General features: G+C 35.8%; 1 protein-coding gene across 1 annotated transcript; it reads right to left on the reverse strand.

The window, feature by feature from the left end:
* Nucleotides 1-10,319: 10,319 nt before the first annotated feature.
* On the reverse strand, nucleotides 10,320-15,592 carry LOC136998886 (uncharacterized). The gene is made up of 3 exons (XM_067352246.1): nucleotides 12,345-15,592; nucleotides 12,226-12,267; nucleotides 10,320-12,153 (listed from the first exon to the last, which is right to left on the reverse strand). The coding sequence occupies exons 1-3, from the start codon at nucleotides 12,404-12,406 to the stop codon at nucleotides 11,955-11,957; spliced, it is 303 nt and encodes a 100-aa protein (XP_067208347.1). The 5' UTR covers nucleotides 12,407-15,592; the 3' UTR covers nucleotides 10,320-11,954.
* Between the last annotated feature and the right edge of the window lie 1,321 nt (nucleotides 15,593-16,913).

The following is a 16,913-nucleotide window of genomic DNA, read 5'->3' on the forward strand; positions in this document are numbered from 1 at the left end:
ATATATAAGTTATATGACATATACATTTATTATAACAATATACAAAATGATATTAACTTTTTACATAGATACTTTGATGTGAATATGTATAATATGGAGCACATAATATATATAATATATACACATGAAGCACATGAATAAAAGTATTTTACAGAAATTAGAATATGAATGTATGTAACTAAATAATGTGAATGTTTGCAAAAATGTTGCAAAATTTATGTGTAATACATACACTTTATCCTTCAGAGTGCCTTCAATCCATTTTTTTCAGCCGGGTTTCATAGCACATAACACAACACACACACACACACACACACACACACACACACACATAACTAACCTAACAGATTCTGTATATGACAGACAGCAGTGAGAACTATATAGCGCCTCTATCTTAAAATCCCGGAACTAATCTATAGCTCTTTTTTATCTTATTCTTCTATATTGCACGCATGCTTTGCATAAATCTGGAAAAGTATGGCATTTTGAAAATAAGTCTCTAAGCTCTATTTTTTTGGTTTTCCATTATTGTTTCATACGCTCTTCTTTGGCACACACCCTTGTTTTGCAGATTGAAGCAGTATAATTTTGATATAAAAGATATAATTCTTTGAGGTGACATTGTCGATAAATTTTCTAAAATTTTTTTTATTTTTTGGTCTAAATTTCACTATCTGCCGAAAGATTAGCATGTGTACTTTACTTACACCAAAGGATTTGTAATTCTATCAAAGCAATAAAAAATGCCATACTTTCCAGAAAATTGAAAATACCGGTCGATAAAGTAGGACTTAAGCATCCTCTTAATGAAAAACTTTTAATGGCAAAGATTCTAGGTTGTCTACCGAAGGATTTCGACAGTTTCGTTACAAGCTGGTCCATTTTATCGGATGAAATGTCTCTGGAACTTTTCTTGGAGAAACTTGCCAATGCCGAAAGAAATATTGAAGGACGATCGGATGACATATCAAATAAAGCATTCAAATCGCAGTCTAAGTCAACGCATGGTCAAGCAATAAAGACTGATGGAAAGAAATTTAAAGGCAAGTGTCATAAGTGTGGTAAGATAGGACATATGAAGCGAGATTGTAGGTCGAAATCAGAGAAGTCGGAGAAACTGGAAAAATCAGATTTACGGAAAGGATCTAAAGAATCAAAAGATGTAGAAGCTGAACAAGGATTATCCGCATCATCTGTTTTTAAATCAAAGAATGATGGATGTATCATCGCAGATTCTGGCGCAAGTGTTCATCTTACTGGTAATATTGAATGGTTCTCGTCACTTCGAAAGGTTAGTGTGCCACTAATATTGAATATTGCCGATGGTAAAACGTTGAAAGCAACTCATATTGGTAATATACAAATTGAAAAGTCAGTCGATGGCAGAGAGTGGGAGAAACGAATGTGGGAATCCGTATACTACTGCGAAAATATGAGTAGCGAATCACTTTTCTCAATGACGTTTATGGAGAAAACGAAAAGTTATGGATTTTACCATGGAAACGGAATTATGCGACTAATGGATGGACAAAAAACGGTACTTGGTGGCAGAAGAATCAACAACCAGTATATACCTTTTATTCGTGTTGTGCCACCACCAGCTTCTGTAAAAGTTGCTCGATCGATTGAATTATGGCACCAGCGTCTTGGTCATGTCAGTGATAACGTGATACGAACAATGGCAAAGAATAATCTCGTTGATGGCCTTGAAGTAATTCTGAAGAAAAGGGACGATTGTGATTCTTGTCATTTAGGAAAACAGACAATCAGTCCACATTTCACTAGAGAAAAGCGTGAATGCTTAGCCGGTCAACGTTTTCATTCAGATGTTTGTCATGTTGGAGTCATATCGTGGAATAAATGCAAGTACTTTCTGACACTAAAAGACGAGGCATCTGGTTATCGCAGAGTTTTCTTTATGAAATCAAAGGAAGAAGTATCGAAAATTCTAAAGGAATTCTTTCTAGAAGCAGAAAAGGAAACTGGAAGAAAAGCAATTTCATTGAGAATTGATAATGGAACTGAATATATAAATGATAAGGTAAAAAAAGTTCTCAAAGAAATAGGAATTATACACGAGTTGTCGCCACCCAACGTAAAACAGTGCAATGGTATGGCTGAACGAGAGAATCGTACACTATGTGATACTGCTCGATCTTTATTATTTAACACTGACATCTCAAAGGTAGATCGTCATTTGTTATGGACAGAAGCCATCGGAACGGCAGCATATCTTCGTAATCGTGTGCCAAATCGAGAAATTACACTTACAACTCCGTACAGTGAATGGTATGGAAAGAAACCTGATATTACTCACTTAAGAGTCTTTGGAGCAAAAGCTTTTGTTCGTATTCCCGATGCAATGAGACACAAGATGGCAATTCCAAGGGATTCCAAGGCTAAAAAGACGATATTTGTTGGATATGATCGTTATACTAACAAGGTATATCGAGTTTTTGATCTTGAGAAGAAAATTGTGGAAAGAGTAGCAGATGTCACAATAGAAGATGTGACAAATACAATTGAACAAGTTCTTTTTCCTTTACCGTCTGAGGAGCAAGAGGAGGAACTTGAAGAATCTCTTAATAAGGAATATCAAGCCAAAGATAGTACAACAGGATCTGAAGATGATTTTGTGGACGCAGAATCTGATGATGATTTGGATGAAGAAGAGGATGAAATTCAAATTATACCCGAGTCATAGAAGAAAAGAGGACGACCACCAGGGTCACGATCTTATCAAAAGCCAGTTCCCCCAACGGATCAAGTGTTACGAGATAGGTCGAACAAAACGGCTCATATTGCTGCAATGAAAGTTTCATTAGATTTAGTTTCATATGAAGATGCAGTTTCAAGAGATGATTCTGTTCTCTGGAAGCAAGCAATGAATGATGAGATGTCGTCTTTAGTTCAGAATCGAACATGGGAACTTAAATCTTTACCAGATGGACATCCTGTAGTTTTGTGTCGATGGGTTTTTAAATCAAAATTGCAGTCGGATGGCACAATCAAACGTCACAAGGCAAGACTGGTTGCTCGAGGTTTCAGTCAAACTCAGGGTATAGGCAATTTTGAGACGTTTTCGCCTGTGGTACGTTATGAGTCAGTGAGAGCAATTTTAGCTGTAGTTGCTAAACACGACATGGAACTGACGCAATTTGATATAAAGACAGCTTTCCTGAATAGTCCTCTTGAAGAAGATATCTACATGCAGCAACCGAAAGGATATGAAAATGGATCGAATCGTATTTGTCATCTGAAGAAGGGCCTTTAAGGGCTTAAACAAGCACCTCAGAACTGGAATAGTAAATTTAACGAGTTTGTCACGTCTCATGGTCTTAGACAATCAGAAGCCGACCCATGTGTCTTTGTGAAAGGTATTAACACAAATGACTGGATGATACTATCTTTATATGTTGATGACGGTCTAATAGCATGTAAACGAAAGGAAACAATGAATATTTTTATTTCTTTGCTGATTTCAGAATTTGAAGTTACGTGTCATACACCAACGTGCTACGTTGGAATGGAAATAACTCGAAATCAAAAGACAGGAACGCTCTGCATCAATCAACAGGGATATATTTCTCGTATGTTGCATCGTTTTGGAATGGAGGACTGCAAACCTGTGAAGTCCCCAATGGATTCGTCTATTGAATTGACTGAATTCAATGAAGAAAAGAGTAAGGAGAAAAGTTTTTCTTATCGAGAAGCAATCGACTGTTTAAATTACATTGCCACAATATCAAGACCAGATATTTCATATGCCGTAAGCATCCTTGCTCGATATTCAAATAATCCACAAGAACTTCATTGGAAGGCAGCAAAGCGTGTCATGAAGTATCTTAAAAGTACGATGGATGTCTCATTATACTTTCATCGGAAGTCGTCAGATGAATTGATTGGATTTTGTGATTCCGATTATGCTGGTGAACTAAAAGAGAGAAGATCAACATCTGGGTATATGTTCCTGCTCCATGGTGGACCGATCGCTTGGTCATCAAGTCTGCAACGAATTACTGCTCTCTCATCATCGGAGGCAGAGTACATGTCAATTTCAGAAGCGTTGAAGGAACTTCTCTGGCTACGATCACTTTTTAAATCTTTCGGTTTGAAGTAGATGAAACCAACTGAGTTGAAAGTAGACAACCAAGCTGCCATAGCAATGTCTAAGAATCCTGAGTTCCATAAGAGAACTAAACATAGGAGTTTGTTTTCATCGGATCAGACAGGAACAAGAAGCAGGAAAAGTTGTCGTCACGTATGTACCATCGAATAAGCAAGCAGCAGATTTGCTTACAAAGCCGTTGCCATGGTCCATAATTTCACGATGTCTTACGCAAATAGAGATGACGTCGAAAACAAGAGGAGGTGTTGAGAATTCATGTTTCCATCAGTAATCTATTGCTTAATAGATGGCTCTGTTGTTCCCCTCCTTCATGCGCGCTTTCTTGTGTGTTGTGAGCTCAGATATACGCTATCTACGTCTTCTTTATTTTTTCTGTATTCTGAGTTGTACCTCTTATGTTTATATTAAAATATATTCTCATTATTCGTGTCTCTTGGTCAATACCAAATTACTCACCTAACAAATTCAAACAATATTAACTAAATTATCTTACATTTTAACACAAGTATTTTGTATCACACTTACATTCTGTGAAACAAATGTTTTATTTCGAATATTCAAACAAAACTATTTCTCGTTGTAACATGTCTTTGGTTTGACTGCCCCATTGATATAAAGCCATGGATAGCTGATATGAAATATCTTTGGCTTCATATCACAGTTTTGTTAAAATTTTTACAAAATATGCGAAAAAAAACAATGATATCAAATCAAAGACATGTTAAACATAAAATAATTTAGTTAAAATATTCGAAATGACACTTATTATGTTTTACATAACGTAATTGTGATATCCAACGCATTACTTATGTTAGTTATTTTCTAATATTACCAATAAAACATCTGTTTCACAGAATATAAGTGTGATATAAAACAAAATACTTGTGTTATAATGTGAAATATTTTAGTTAATATGTAATTAAGTTAATATTAATGTACAAAATTAATTATGTAACAGAATTGAAATTATTTTTTAATTATTGTTGTACATTTCGGATGTAACACTTATATAAATTATAATATAAACTATGATATCAAATCAGCGACATATAAAACATAAAATAATTAAGTTAGAACATTCAAAAGGACACTTATTGTGTTTCACATAACGTAACTGTGATATCAAACGCAAGACTTATACAGGGTGTTTGGCAATAATCGCCCCACCGGTCATATACAAGTAGAGGAGGTCAAATCGAGTAGAAAAGTCCTTTACCATTTTTTAATTTTCATAATAAGTACTGAGTAATTAACGAAAAAAGATCGGCGAATCCGCGCGAGTAAAGCGCGCGCGGTGAGAAGGACGTCCCACTGCTACACGATCACTAGGACACAAGGATCTAGCGTTACGTGCCGCTCGTATGTTGCCATTGTCATTTGTAGAGCGCTCCTCCCAACGCTTCATCGCGCGCCTAGTGATCGCATAGCAGTGGGATGTCTTTCTCGCTGCGCGCGCTTTACTTGCACGGATTCACCAATCTTTTTTCGTTAATTACTTAGTACTTATTACAAAAATCAAAAAATGGTAAAGGACTTTTCTACTCGATTTGATCTCCTCTACCTGTATATGACCGGTGGGGCGATTATTGCCAGACACCCTGTATAATTAGTTATTTTCTAATATTACAAATAAAACATCTGTTTCACATGACTGAAATGCTATATAAAACACAAGACGTGTTATAATGTAAAATAGTTTAGTTAATATGTAATTAAGTTAATATAAAAATGTACAGAAATGTACAAAATTAATTATGTGACAAAATTTAAATTATTTTTTAATTATTTTTCTACATTTTGAATGTAACATTTATATTAACTTAATAACATATTAACTAAATTATCTTACATTATAAGTTTTGCGACTGGATCGATGTCGACGTCGATGAGATGTTCTTCGTTCATTAATACTAATAAAATTCTATTACATGGCAGTTTATTCGTTAATAAAATATTAACAAGATTAAAGGATATAATTTTCTTTTTTATACTTTGCAGAAGTTCTTTTTAATACTTTTCGAGTTATTTTATATCTTAATCTGACATATTTCGATATAAAATTTAAATTAGAATATCTCTGAAAATATTAAGTTATGGATAATCTTACCGTAATACTTTTATGATTAGAATAATGAGAATCAAGTGGTATAAGGAAGATGCATAATTGTTAAAAAAAGTACATTGTAAATTACATACTTGTTCTTTAAAATAACAATGAGTCTTTTTTACACGTATTGATTTGTTTTATTATCTGCGCATAAAAATATTACGGTAAGATTATCGATAACTAAATATTTTAAGAGATTTTAGATTTTATATCAAAATATGTCATATCTGTCTCTCTCTTTCATATTTGCGAAATTTTTGTAGTGCAACTTGGGGAAGTCGAATTCATTGACCCTTGGCACCTAATGCAAGGAATGCACGTAGCGCAACTCGGAGTACTCGAATTCGTCAACCCTTGGCACCTGGTGCGAAAAATTCCCGTAGCGCAATTTGCGAAAGTTGAATTCGTCGACCCTTGACATTTGGTGCGAGGAATTCTCATAGCGCAATTCGGGGAAGTCTAATTTGTCGACCTTTTGCACCTAGTGCGAAAAATTCCTGTAGCGCAACTCGCAAAAGTCGAATTCGTCGACCCTTGACACCTGGTGCGAGGAATTCCCGTAGCGCAACTCGGGGAAATCGAATTCGTCGACCCTTGGGACCTGGTGCGAGGAATTCCCGTAGTGCAACTCCCGAAAATCGAATTCATCGACCCTTGGCACCTGGTGCGAAAATTCCTGTAGCGCACCTCGTGAAAGTCGAATTCGTCGACCCTTGACACCTGGTGCGAGGAATTCCTGTAGCGCAACTCGGGGAAGTCGAAATCGTCGACTCTTGGCACCTGGTGCGAAAAATTCCCGTAAATTTTAATGATAATGATAATACCCTGGGCCCCGTAAATTCTTCATCCGCCCCTGCGGACAGAGGAAAAGAATAAGGAGACGACGTTTCTTAATTTTTGCATTACCAACATCACTTTTTGACCGCTTGTATCTCCGGAACGGCTGGACCAATTTTAATTTTTTTTTGCTCAAATTAGTCGTGGCTATGCCGCCTTTAAGGATATATTATGTGTTTTTATAAAATTTTTTATATTTTAGTTGCTACAAACCCTCGAAAAATCGACTTTGTGCGCGCAGGATAAGAGACTTAGTAGTGTCATTTTCTGAACTTTGCCAGAGACTCTTTTCCTGACTTAGTAGTGTCGTTTTTTGAACTTGGCCGGAGACACTACCGCGTCTCCTGATAATTAATTATTTTCTAGATCACCATCATTTGCATCGTCTGTATTATCGATTGCATTGTCTTTTACTACTTCGCCAAACAAGTTGTTATCTGCTGCATGTCGCAATCTCTGTCGTTGTTCTCTCCCTCTTTCGCTCATTCTTTTTGTTACATTGCGATTTCTTTGTTTTCCGAAACGTACTGCCTCTCTCACTTCTCGGAAAAATTCTTTACGCAATGGTTTTCCAAAATGTAAATTTCTGCATACAGCATTTGTAAATTAAAAATAACATTAATTCGCAATTTATTGTATAAAATAAAATATTCTGTATATATTTTAGACAAGATTACTTTTTTCTAATATAGAGTCTATGTATGTATAAATGTGTGTGCGTAATAAAATGTATGTTTCAAAAGATTAATCAATGCAAGCAATCAAATCACAATTTATTTTGTATATCAACTTAGTACTATACATGCAATACATTATATTAAGCCAAAAAAACTTACCATCTATTGCTTTAATTAATTTAGTTTCAAACAATGGAAGATTTCCGCGCTCTCCCCAAGCTGAGTAATGTTGAATTGCATCATCAGTTATTGCCTCTTTCATGCAATATTTTATTGCATCGTGTAGAGTAAAGCCGCCTACAAAATGTAAATACTCGACCTGAAATGAAAGCAATTGTGGTAAATTTCTATATTAAGGTAGTCAGCTCCGATTTGGTTGAAAATTTACATATAGCTTTCTTTTAGCCTACAATTAAGAGTTATAATATTTAAAAACATGGCAAACTATGGGAACCTCGCTTTGTTGGAAATGTTATGCGTAGGCGGCGGAGGATTTCGCCCCTACGGGGAACTATTCTAACTTTTTGACGACACCTATACAAATCAAATGCATATATTCAAAGGGTACTTATGAAACCATACTCATTGATAAATGATTTAGTGGATTTGATCCTTTGTGATGATCTTCATCAATGAGTTGAGCATATTCATTATCCGTTCGTAAATGATGATTTGTGCCTATAAAGATCATTTGAACTTTGTATCGAGTACCAACAACTTTACATTTGGAACACAAATTACTAGAAGTATGTCCAAAATGATTTAATATCCATGAACGTGCAGGTGCATCTGCAATGAAAGCTCGCAATATTACTGGAATTTGTTTTTAAAGAAAGAAAATACCATTATCAACAACTTGCAGTAACTGATTAAGAAAAAGATCAACACTATATGGTTCTTTTGGCCCTTTATATATTCCTACAACTTCAGGTGTAGAATTAACAATGTTACTTATGGAACATTGAATCGGCCAAATTTGCATATTGCCCGATTTATTCAATTTGGCCCCATCAGTACTCCAATCTACTTGAAGTACATCTATTAAAATTTTCCTGCAAATGATTATACATAGTGCAGACAACTCAAACACAAAGAGATGAATTGGTTTTTAGGTTACATTGCAAAAATCTAGGTTTTATATCCACACTAGAAACACCGTCTTGGCTAGTCTGAGCCCGATTGCAGCCAGGTTAATGCAAGCCTGGCATCTATTCAGAATGTCACTTTGTTTATATGCAGTGCCATTCCAAAAAGGACAGTGGGCCTGACTCTAGCCGCTATTATTTTTCTAATTAGGCTGTGGCTTGGTAACCAAATCGGGCGCAGGCTTGTATCCTGGCAAGCGAGAAGCAATGTCTACCAGGGCTAAGTACATGTAATTACAATAAAATAGGAATTCAAGTAAATACATGTTTTAAAGCATAAAGCATAAAAATGTATCGTTTATTTTGTAGATATTTCCATACACAGATTTCTTACGTAATTTTATATTTATCATAAAAATTGATGACATTTGAAAGTTGCTGCTGCACGACAAACTGCAATCTTCTTGTTGTATGTTCTTTTGTTAATTCTTTTTTTTTTTTTACTAATTAATAGCGTTTTTCACTGGTCGCACTGGTGCGCACTGGGTGCGCACTAGATGAGGGCAACGTATTTCACTGGGCGTTTCGGTGCGCACGGAGACGGAGCGCGCTGTTTCAGTGAGAAGTTGAGTGCCGAGTTTTTGCACGTTAGTGCATAAATTCGACACGAGCTCTAAGAGACGGTGTCGGTTGAGTGCAAGATGGCAGCGCGCGATATTTTTAATGCTCTTCAATTGCTAGATTTGCTATCTTCTTCATCATCTAGCAGTGATGAAGATGAAATAACAAAAGGAAATCCACAAAAAATTCCAAAAATCGAAAATTTTATTAATGTTGTATATAATTTTACGGATAAGGACGTAAGTCGTGATTATATATTTATTGTTTATTAATAATTTAATTGTTGCTGTACAGGTATTGTTTATTGTACTGTATTGGTATTGTATTATGTGGAAAAATATATACATGTGTTGTATATAAGTGCTACAAATAATTATATATTATTGTTACAGTTCAAAAGTCATTTTCGTGTTGCAAGAGCAACAGCTTATAAAATAATTGATATTTACGCAATTTCACAATTCTATCCGTCGGATGGAACTCACGGAGGTAGTAAATCTACCTCTGCTGAATTGGACATATTATCATTTTTGACACATTATCAATTTATTGAATAAGTCTATTTCACTTGATTGAAGTTTTAATGACAGCATGTCATTATTGACTTTAAAGCAAATGTTTAATTTCTCTGAATGTTCCATCATTTTTCGTAAATCCAGAAATATTGCACTTTTTGGCACTTGACACATGTAGTTTATTATTTAGCTGGGAGTGCAAGAAACTCGCACTTTCGGCAACCTCGTACAGTGTTGCTGCTACTGAACAAATATTCGGTGCGCACTCAGTGCGGCTCAGTAAAAAACGCTATTATAAATATTAAAAATTACTTATTTAAAAATTCAATCATACCCCAGATAGCAAAATGCCAGCAGTATATCAGCAGATTCAATCATGAATGTGCAGCAGATTCCGCTCCGCTGCGTCCTCATTAAGCTATGTTTTTGCTAGCACTATGTGACGGCACAATGTGACGGCAGAAACGCGGCAGAAATGCAGCACGGCGTGCCGTCACGATGTGACGCTAGAAATGCAGTCGATATTGAACAGAGCCTGCAATAGCAGTTACCGACAGCAGACGTACAGCAAAAATTGAGCACAATATGCAGTCACGATGTGGCGGCAGAAATACGGTAGAAATGGATCAGAAAATGTGCATTTTTAAATGGTATTTAATGAAATTAAAAAGTGGTTTTTAAAAATGTCGTGTTTTTTAAAAATGGCATTTAAAAATGTCGGGTTTAAAAAAAATAATATTTTAAATGTTTTTTAAATAAAATTAAAAATATTAATTATTTAAAAACAAATTTTTATTTATTTATATAAAATTTTGTTATAATTTAATACAATTTAAGATAATTTCGTACGATTTTCTACATATTATTTTATATTCTACATATACTTTTATACATATTACTTATATTTTATATTTATTACATATACATATTATATTGTAATATTACATATTAAATATTACAAATTCAGTACTTATAACTAATTTTATTACAAGTTATTACATTATACACGACGTAAATTTATTATTATAATAATAAGTTTAATAAAATATTTTCTAACTTATAATTAAATTTTTTTTTTTTTTTTAACGGAGGTGGAAAAATCTTCAAAAGACGTCCCCATGGTCCGTACCATGGGGGAGTGCTGGATTCAGCTAGAACTTGGATCATAAATCCGCTATTCTGACCGCCTACCAGCTAAAAAACCACCTCATTACCTACACAATTTACAAAAACTTAGTAAAATTTTAAAGTAATAATACTAATGTTAATACTATGTATTTATATAAAACTAACACTTTTACGAACTTTTAACTTAAAACTTATTTTAATTTATTTTATATCACCGTTTATATCACAAAGGGCGATAAATCCAACGATGAATCCAATTCTACTTGTATAATCTTCAAGGCACTGCAACATAGTTTTATAATATTAATAATTTAATAATAATTTATTATATTCTATAAATAAAATTTAGTATATACATACCTAATCACTTTCATTTTGTTCCACTGCTTCATCCGGTTCGTTGTCCAATTCCTCTTCATCGGCCCAATATTTTTGAGCCACATTTCGCTCCTTCTTCCTCGATCTATTTTGTCGCTTATATGTTCTGTGGCGTTGTTTTGCCGATCTCAAGGCTTCTCGCATATAGCATTGAAATTCTGATCGAGTTGGTTTTTCAAAATGTTTATTATTGGAAACAGCAACTGAAAAATATAAGAAATATAACATTTTATTATTAAAATTGTATTGCTTTTATTTTATGTACAAATACTGAAAAAAAGCTTACCGTAAATCGCCTGAATAATTCGCGCGTTGTACAAAGGCCGTGAGCCTTCTTCACGGCCAAACCATGTAAACGTTGCTATCGTTTGATCTTCCATAATTTCTTTCAAACATAAATTAATTGCTTCCTTGGCTGTAAACCCGCCAACATATTGTAGAAAATTCACCTGAAATGTGAAAACATAATTGTGTTTATTACACTAATTTATTCATTAAAAATCTATGCGTTTTTACATTAAAATTTACAACTTCTTTATACGTCTCGTCATTAACATTTTTAAAATCTTGCACATCCTTTTCCGTGGAAAGTGGCAAGCATGACACTTTTGTTACTCGGCGTCGATCTCTGTCTTGAACACATTTTAAAATTTGTTCTACGTTGATATTCAATTTCCTGCAAACATAAATATATATAATTATATATATGTAATATATATTACTGCTACATATTATATTTTGGACTTACTTCAATTGAGCTTCTATGGTTTCCAGTCGCTCTTGAAACTTCCTACAAAATAAATATACGTTAGCTCCAAAGTGCATTATGTAATAATTTTTTTTTTGCAATAATTATCATATACTCACCAATATTGCACATCATTTTCTGCATGGCGTGGTTGAGCCTGAAATTTTGAAACATTTGGCATTATATTTGATTCATATGTAAGTATAGGTTCAGTGTAATTTGGTTCATGGGATGTTTGTAATTGTATGTAAGAAATGTTTTGTGAATTTGTGGCTGTCTGTGTGTATGCCTGAGATGATTGTGATACTTGTATATTCTGTGTGTGTAAATGGTTCTCATTGTTAGTATAAATTGGCGAGCAGTTTTCGTTTAAAACTGCTTGCAACTCCCTTATATCGTCTGTTATCTGTAATTCTCTTCCATCCGCTGTCTTCTTTCGTCTTCATCGAGCTTCATCGAGCTTCATCTGATGATGTGGTTATATATCTTGAAGGCTTCATGATTGGCCTTTTAGGGCGATCCATTTTGCTATAAGAAAAGAATGTACAGAAACGGAAACACACACATTGCAAATATAAGAAGAAACAATAATGTCAGAGGGAGGAAAAGGAATAGAATGGATGTTTAAAAAAACATGAAAAAAAGAGAAAAACGAAAGAAATAAGGAAAAAACAGACGAGAGGAAAAAGAAGATTGCAAGAAGAAAAGTGAATAAAACAATTTTTTCTTAAATGTGAACATAATTGTGTATACCCAGGGAGAACAACAGGTCTATAGACGTTTCTTAGACCTGTTGTTCTCCATGGGTAAAGCAAAGGCAAATTGTGTGAATACATGTATATTGTAAAATATAAAGTAACAGAATCATGTATCCCGAGAAGGGAAGCATTACCTCAGGTAGGATTACCTCAGGACATTGAGATATCCCTAAGATGTCATAGGATGTTTTGTGCTGTGTGGGAATAGGTGTAAAAAATTAATTTCTTATAAATTGATTAAAATTTTCACTATACCTTTATTGAAGTAATATCTAAGTGGTTCTGCAAGAATAAAAGAATTTACTGTTCAGAAACTGAGATGATTGCAATTATAATTACCTTAAGGTACGCAAGACAAAAAAAGTACAATTATAATTGCAATTATCTCAGCTTCTAAACGATAAATTTCTCTTCTTACAGGACCATTTAGATATTACTTCAATAAAGATATAGTAAAAATTTAGATCAATTTGTAAGAAATTAAGTTTTACATTTATTGTCAGAGATAATTACCTTAAATAAAAAAAATATTCTATAAAGTGTACAAGGAAAGAAAAAAAATATATAATTATTATTTTTTAAATATTGCTTTTAGGTAAAAATGTTATTCTGTTGCTTTGTCTACAAAATGCTTTTTAAAATATATTTTTGATTATATCATATATAAGTAAAATTTATGAATTAAAGAAACTTGATATCAGATTCAAATTGTTTTCATGCAACAATTTACAAATAACGTATATATATTGGGTACCGCAGAAAGTTCGTGTCGTTTTTTCCCTGAGATGTCGCTTATTGAGAAAAAAAGCATTACGCGTAGCAATTGCAGCCAACTTCATTATAGTTTTGGAAAGGTCTAACCTTCCTTGACATTTGAAAAAAAAGTTATTCACATTGAATGTGTTGTATTGATATTACTTACGTTTAAATATGGAAGAAAATAAGGTGCACTTTCGGCATATTTTGCTTTTTTTCTTCCGGAAAGGGTTAAAGGAAGCCGAACGTGAGATATGTGCTGTGTACGGAGACAATGCCTTAAGCGAATCAGTATGCCGCAAATGGTTTGCCCGCTTTCGTTCTGGCAATTTCGATCTTGAAGATGCACCTCGCTCCGGACGGCCATCCGAGGTCGACGATGATGAAATTAAGGCATTAATTGAAAATGATCGACATTTGACGGCAGAGGAGATCGCAGAGAGGATCAATATCAGTGCCACACAAGTAAGAGCCCATTTGAAAGCGATGGGATATGTTAAAAAAATCGATATTTGGGTACCTTATGAATTGAGCGAAAAAAATTTAATATTGTAGACCGAATCGAGATCTGCGATTCGCTTCTGAGGTGGAACAAATCGGAGTCTTTTTTGAAACGTTTGGTGACTGGAGACGAGAAATGGGTTATTTACAACAACATTAAACGTAAAAGGTCTTGGTCTAAGCCCGGTGAACCATCGCAAATGGTTGCCAATAGAGAATTGCACCTACAAAAGGTCCTGCTCTGTATTTGGTGGGACTGGCAAGGCGTGGTGTATTATGAGCTGCTCCCGCAAGGTGAAACTATTAATTCGGAGAAATACTGCTCACAACTTGACAAATTGAAGCAGGCAATCAAGGATAAGCGGCCGGAATTGACAAACAGAAAAAGAGTTGTCTTTTATCACGACAACGCAAGACCACACACATCATTGGTGACGCGGAAAAGATTGCGAACGTTTGACTGGGAAATTATGACTCATCCGCCGTACTCGCCCGATATTGCTCCTTCGAATTATCATTTGTTCCGGTCTCTGCTGAATCATCTCGATGGGCAAAAATTCAATTCTTTAGAGAGCGTCAAAAATGGATTGGACGAGTTTTTCGCTCAGAAACCCCGGGGCTTCTACACCAGCGGAATTATGAAGTTACCAGAAAGATGGCAGAAGATCATCGATCAAAATGGCCAATATATAACAGATTGAATAAACTCTTTTGTACAAAATTTTTGTATTTTATTTTGAGGGAAAAAACGACACGAACTTTCCGCGGTACCAATATATAAATAATTTTTTTTTGTATAACAGTTTTAAAAGTTTGTATGTATAACAGCTTTTTTGAAAAGTTTAAATATATACAAAAATATTCTAATTATTTGTTATTTGTAAATTGTTGTACGAAAACAATTTGAATCTGATATCAAGTTTCTTTAATGCATAAATTTTACAACTTATATATGATGTTAGAATTTATGTGGCGATACCCGAGCGGACACATCCCGCGCCATCTCTATCTAAGCTCGAGCGATAGTTTATGCTCGCCGCATGCGCATCTACATCTTTTATCTTCTCTATCCTTGTGGTCGCAACACGAACATTACTAATATATAATAAAAGTATTATTATACCAGAAGCGTATGTGTTCAGTTCGCTCTCACCCCGGCCTACTCTGCTCTAAAAGGTTATGGGCCCAGGACTCGCAGTGAAAGTGTGAGAAGCAAAATGAAACAAGAGAGAAATACGCGTGAGGACAAAAGTGCGGTTAGTCGAAACCGATCGTAAGCGTTGTCGAGAGACGAATCAATATGGCTTCACATTATATTGTGCGGATTGAACCACTAAATCGAGACAACTTCGACACATGGAAGATCCAAATGGAAGCGCTACTCGTCAAAAACGATACATGGGCATACGTGATAGGAGAAAAGGCCAAACCCCAGGTAATCGAAAACGATCCAAATGGTATCGCAGCCGCTGCTGCATGGAAAAAGGAAGATCGAAAGGCAAAGTCTGACATTATCTTGGGAATAAGCCCGGCCGAGCTAAAACGGATTAAAGGTTGCAAAACGTCGAATGAGGTATGGCGGAAACTGCAGACCATCTACCAATCGACAGGACCGGCGCGGAAGGCCACCCTACTGAAACAGCTGACCCTGCATCGGATGGACGACGGAAAAGACGTTCGAGAACACTTGAACCAGTTCTTCGACACCGTGGACAAGCTCGCGGAAATGGAAGTAGACATTAATAGCGACTTACTAACAATTATGTTGTTGTACAGCTTGTAACGGTGCAAATTTATCTCGCGGTCTTATTGCTAAGCGCGGAGTAGCTCGCCGGTGCCAGGATTCGGGATAAGCGGTCAGACGGGGAGACTTCAATTAACTTAGACCAATTTGGAGGTAAAAATAAATATATTCTTAACTGAAGAAAGCATAATATATTGAAGCAATAATTACTATAAAGAGCAAGCGGTAGTTATTAAAGCAAGCGAGTGCGGCGTGCAAGCAAGAGCGCGCGGAAAGTACGGAAGTAACGCGGGTAACGCAAGAGTGAGACAGGTATCTACCGCGAAAGAATATAAACTACTGAATACAAGCTAGAAAAGGATAAACCATTTAATATAACGAAAAGAATACATGCTAGCGGATATAAGCCAGAAAAGGATAAACTAAAAAGAATACAAACTAGAGAATCTAAACTAGGAAGCGCGAACTAAATACTACTTAATCCTACGGAGGAACGGACAGTGTGTACGGGACGTCGAGTGCTCCCGACGAAGACAGAGTGCTCCCTGCCTTGAGGGGGACGGTGAACGGTGAACAGATGCCGAGTGCGCCCGGCGGAGACAGAGTGCTCCCTGCTCCTAAAGGAAAGGAACGGTATACGGATGCCGAGTGCGCCCGGCGGAGACAGAGTGCTCCCTGCTCCTAGAGGAACGGAGAAGTATACGGATGCCGAGTGCGCCTGGCGGAGACAGAGTGCTCCCTGCTTCTAGAGGAAAGGAAGAGCCGAGTCAGAGTGCGCCCTGATGACTCGGAAGGTCTGCAGCGTGCTCACTGCAGACCGGGTCAGGTCTCTACTGGCCGGAGCGACGGCCTTACATACCCGCTCGCCCCACTCGGCGGCCGCATTCCGATGACGTGTTGCGGCCGGCGGCTCGATGCGCGGACGATCG

Source organism: Linepithema humile, chromosome 3, assembly GCF_040581485.1.
Source record: "Linepithema humile isolate Giens D197 chromosome 3, Lhum_UNIL_v1.0, whole genome shotgun sequence".
Lineage (NCBI taxonomy): Eukaryota > Metazoa > Arthropoda > Insecta > Hymenoptera > Formicidae > Linepithema > Linepithema humile.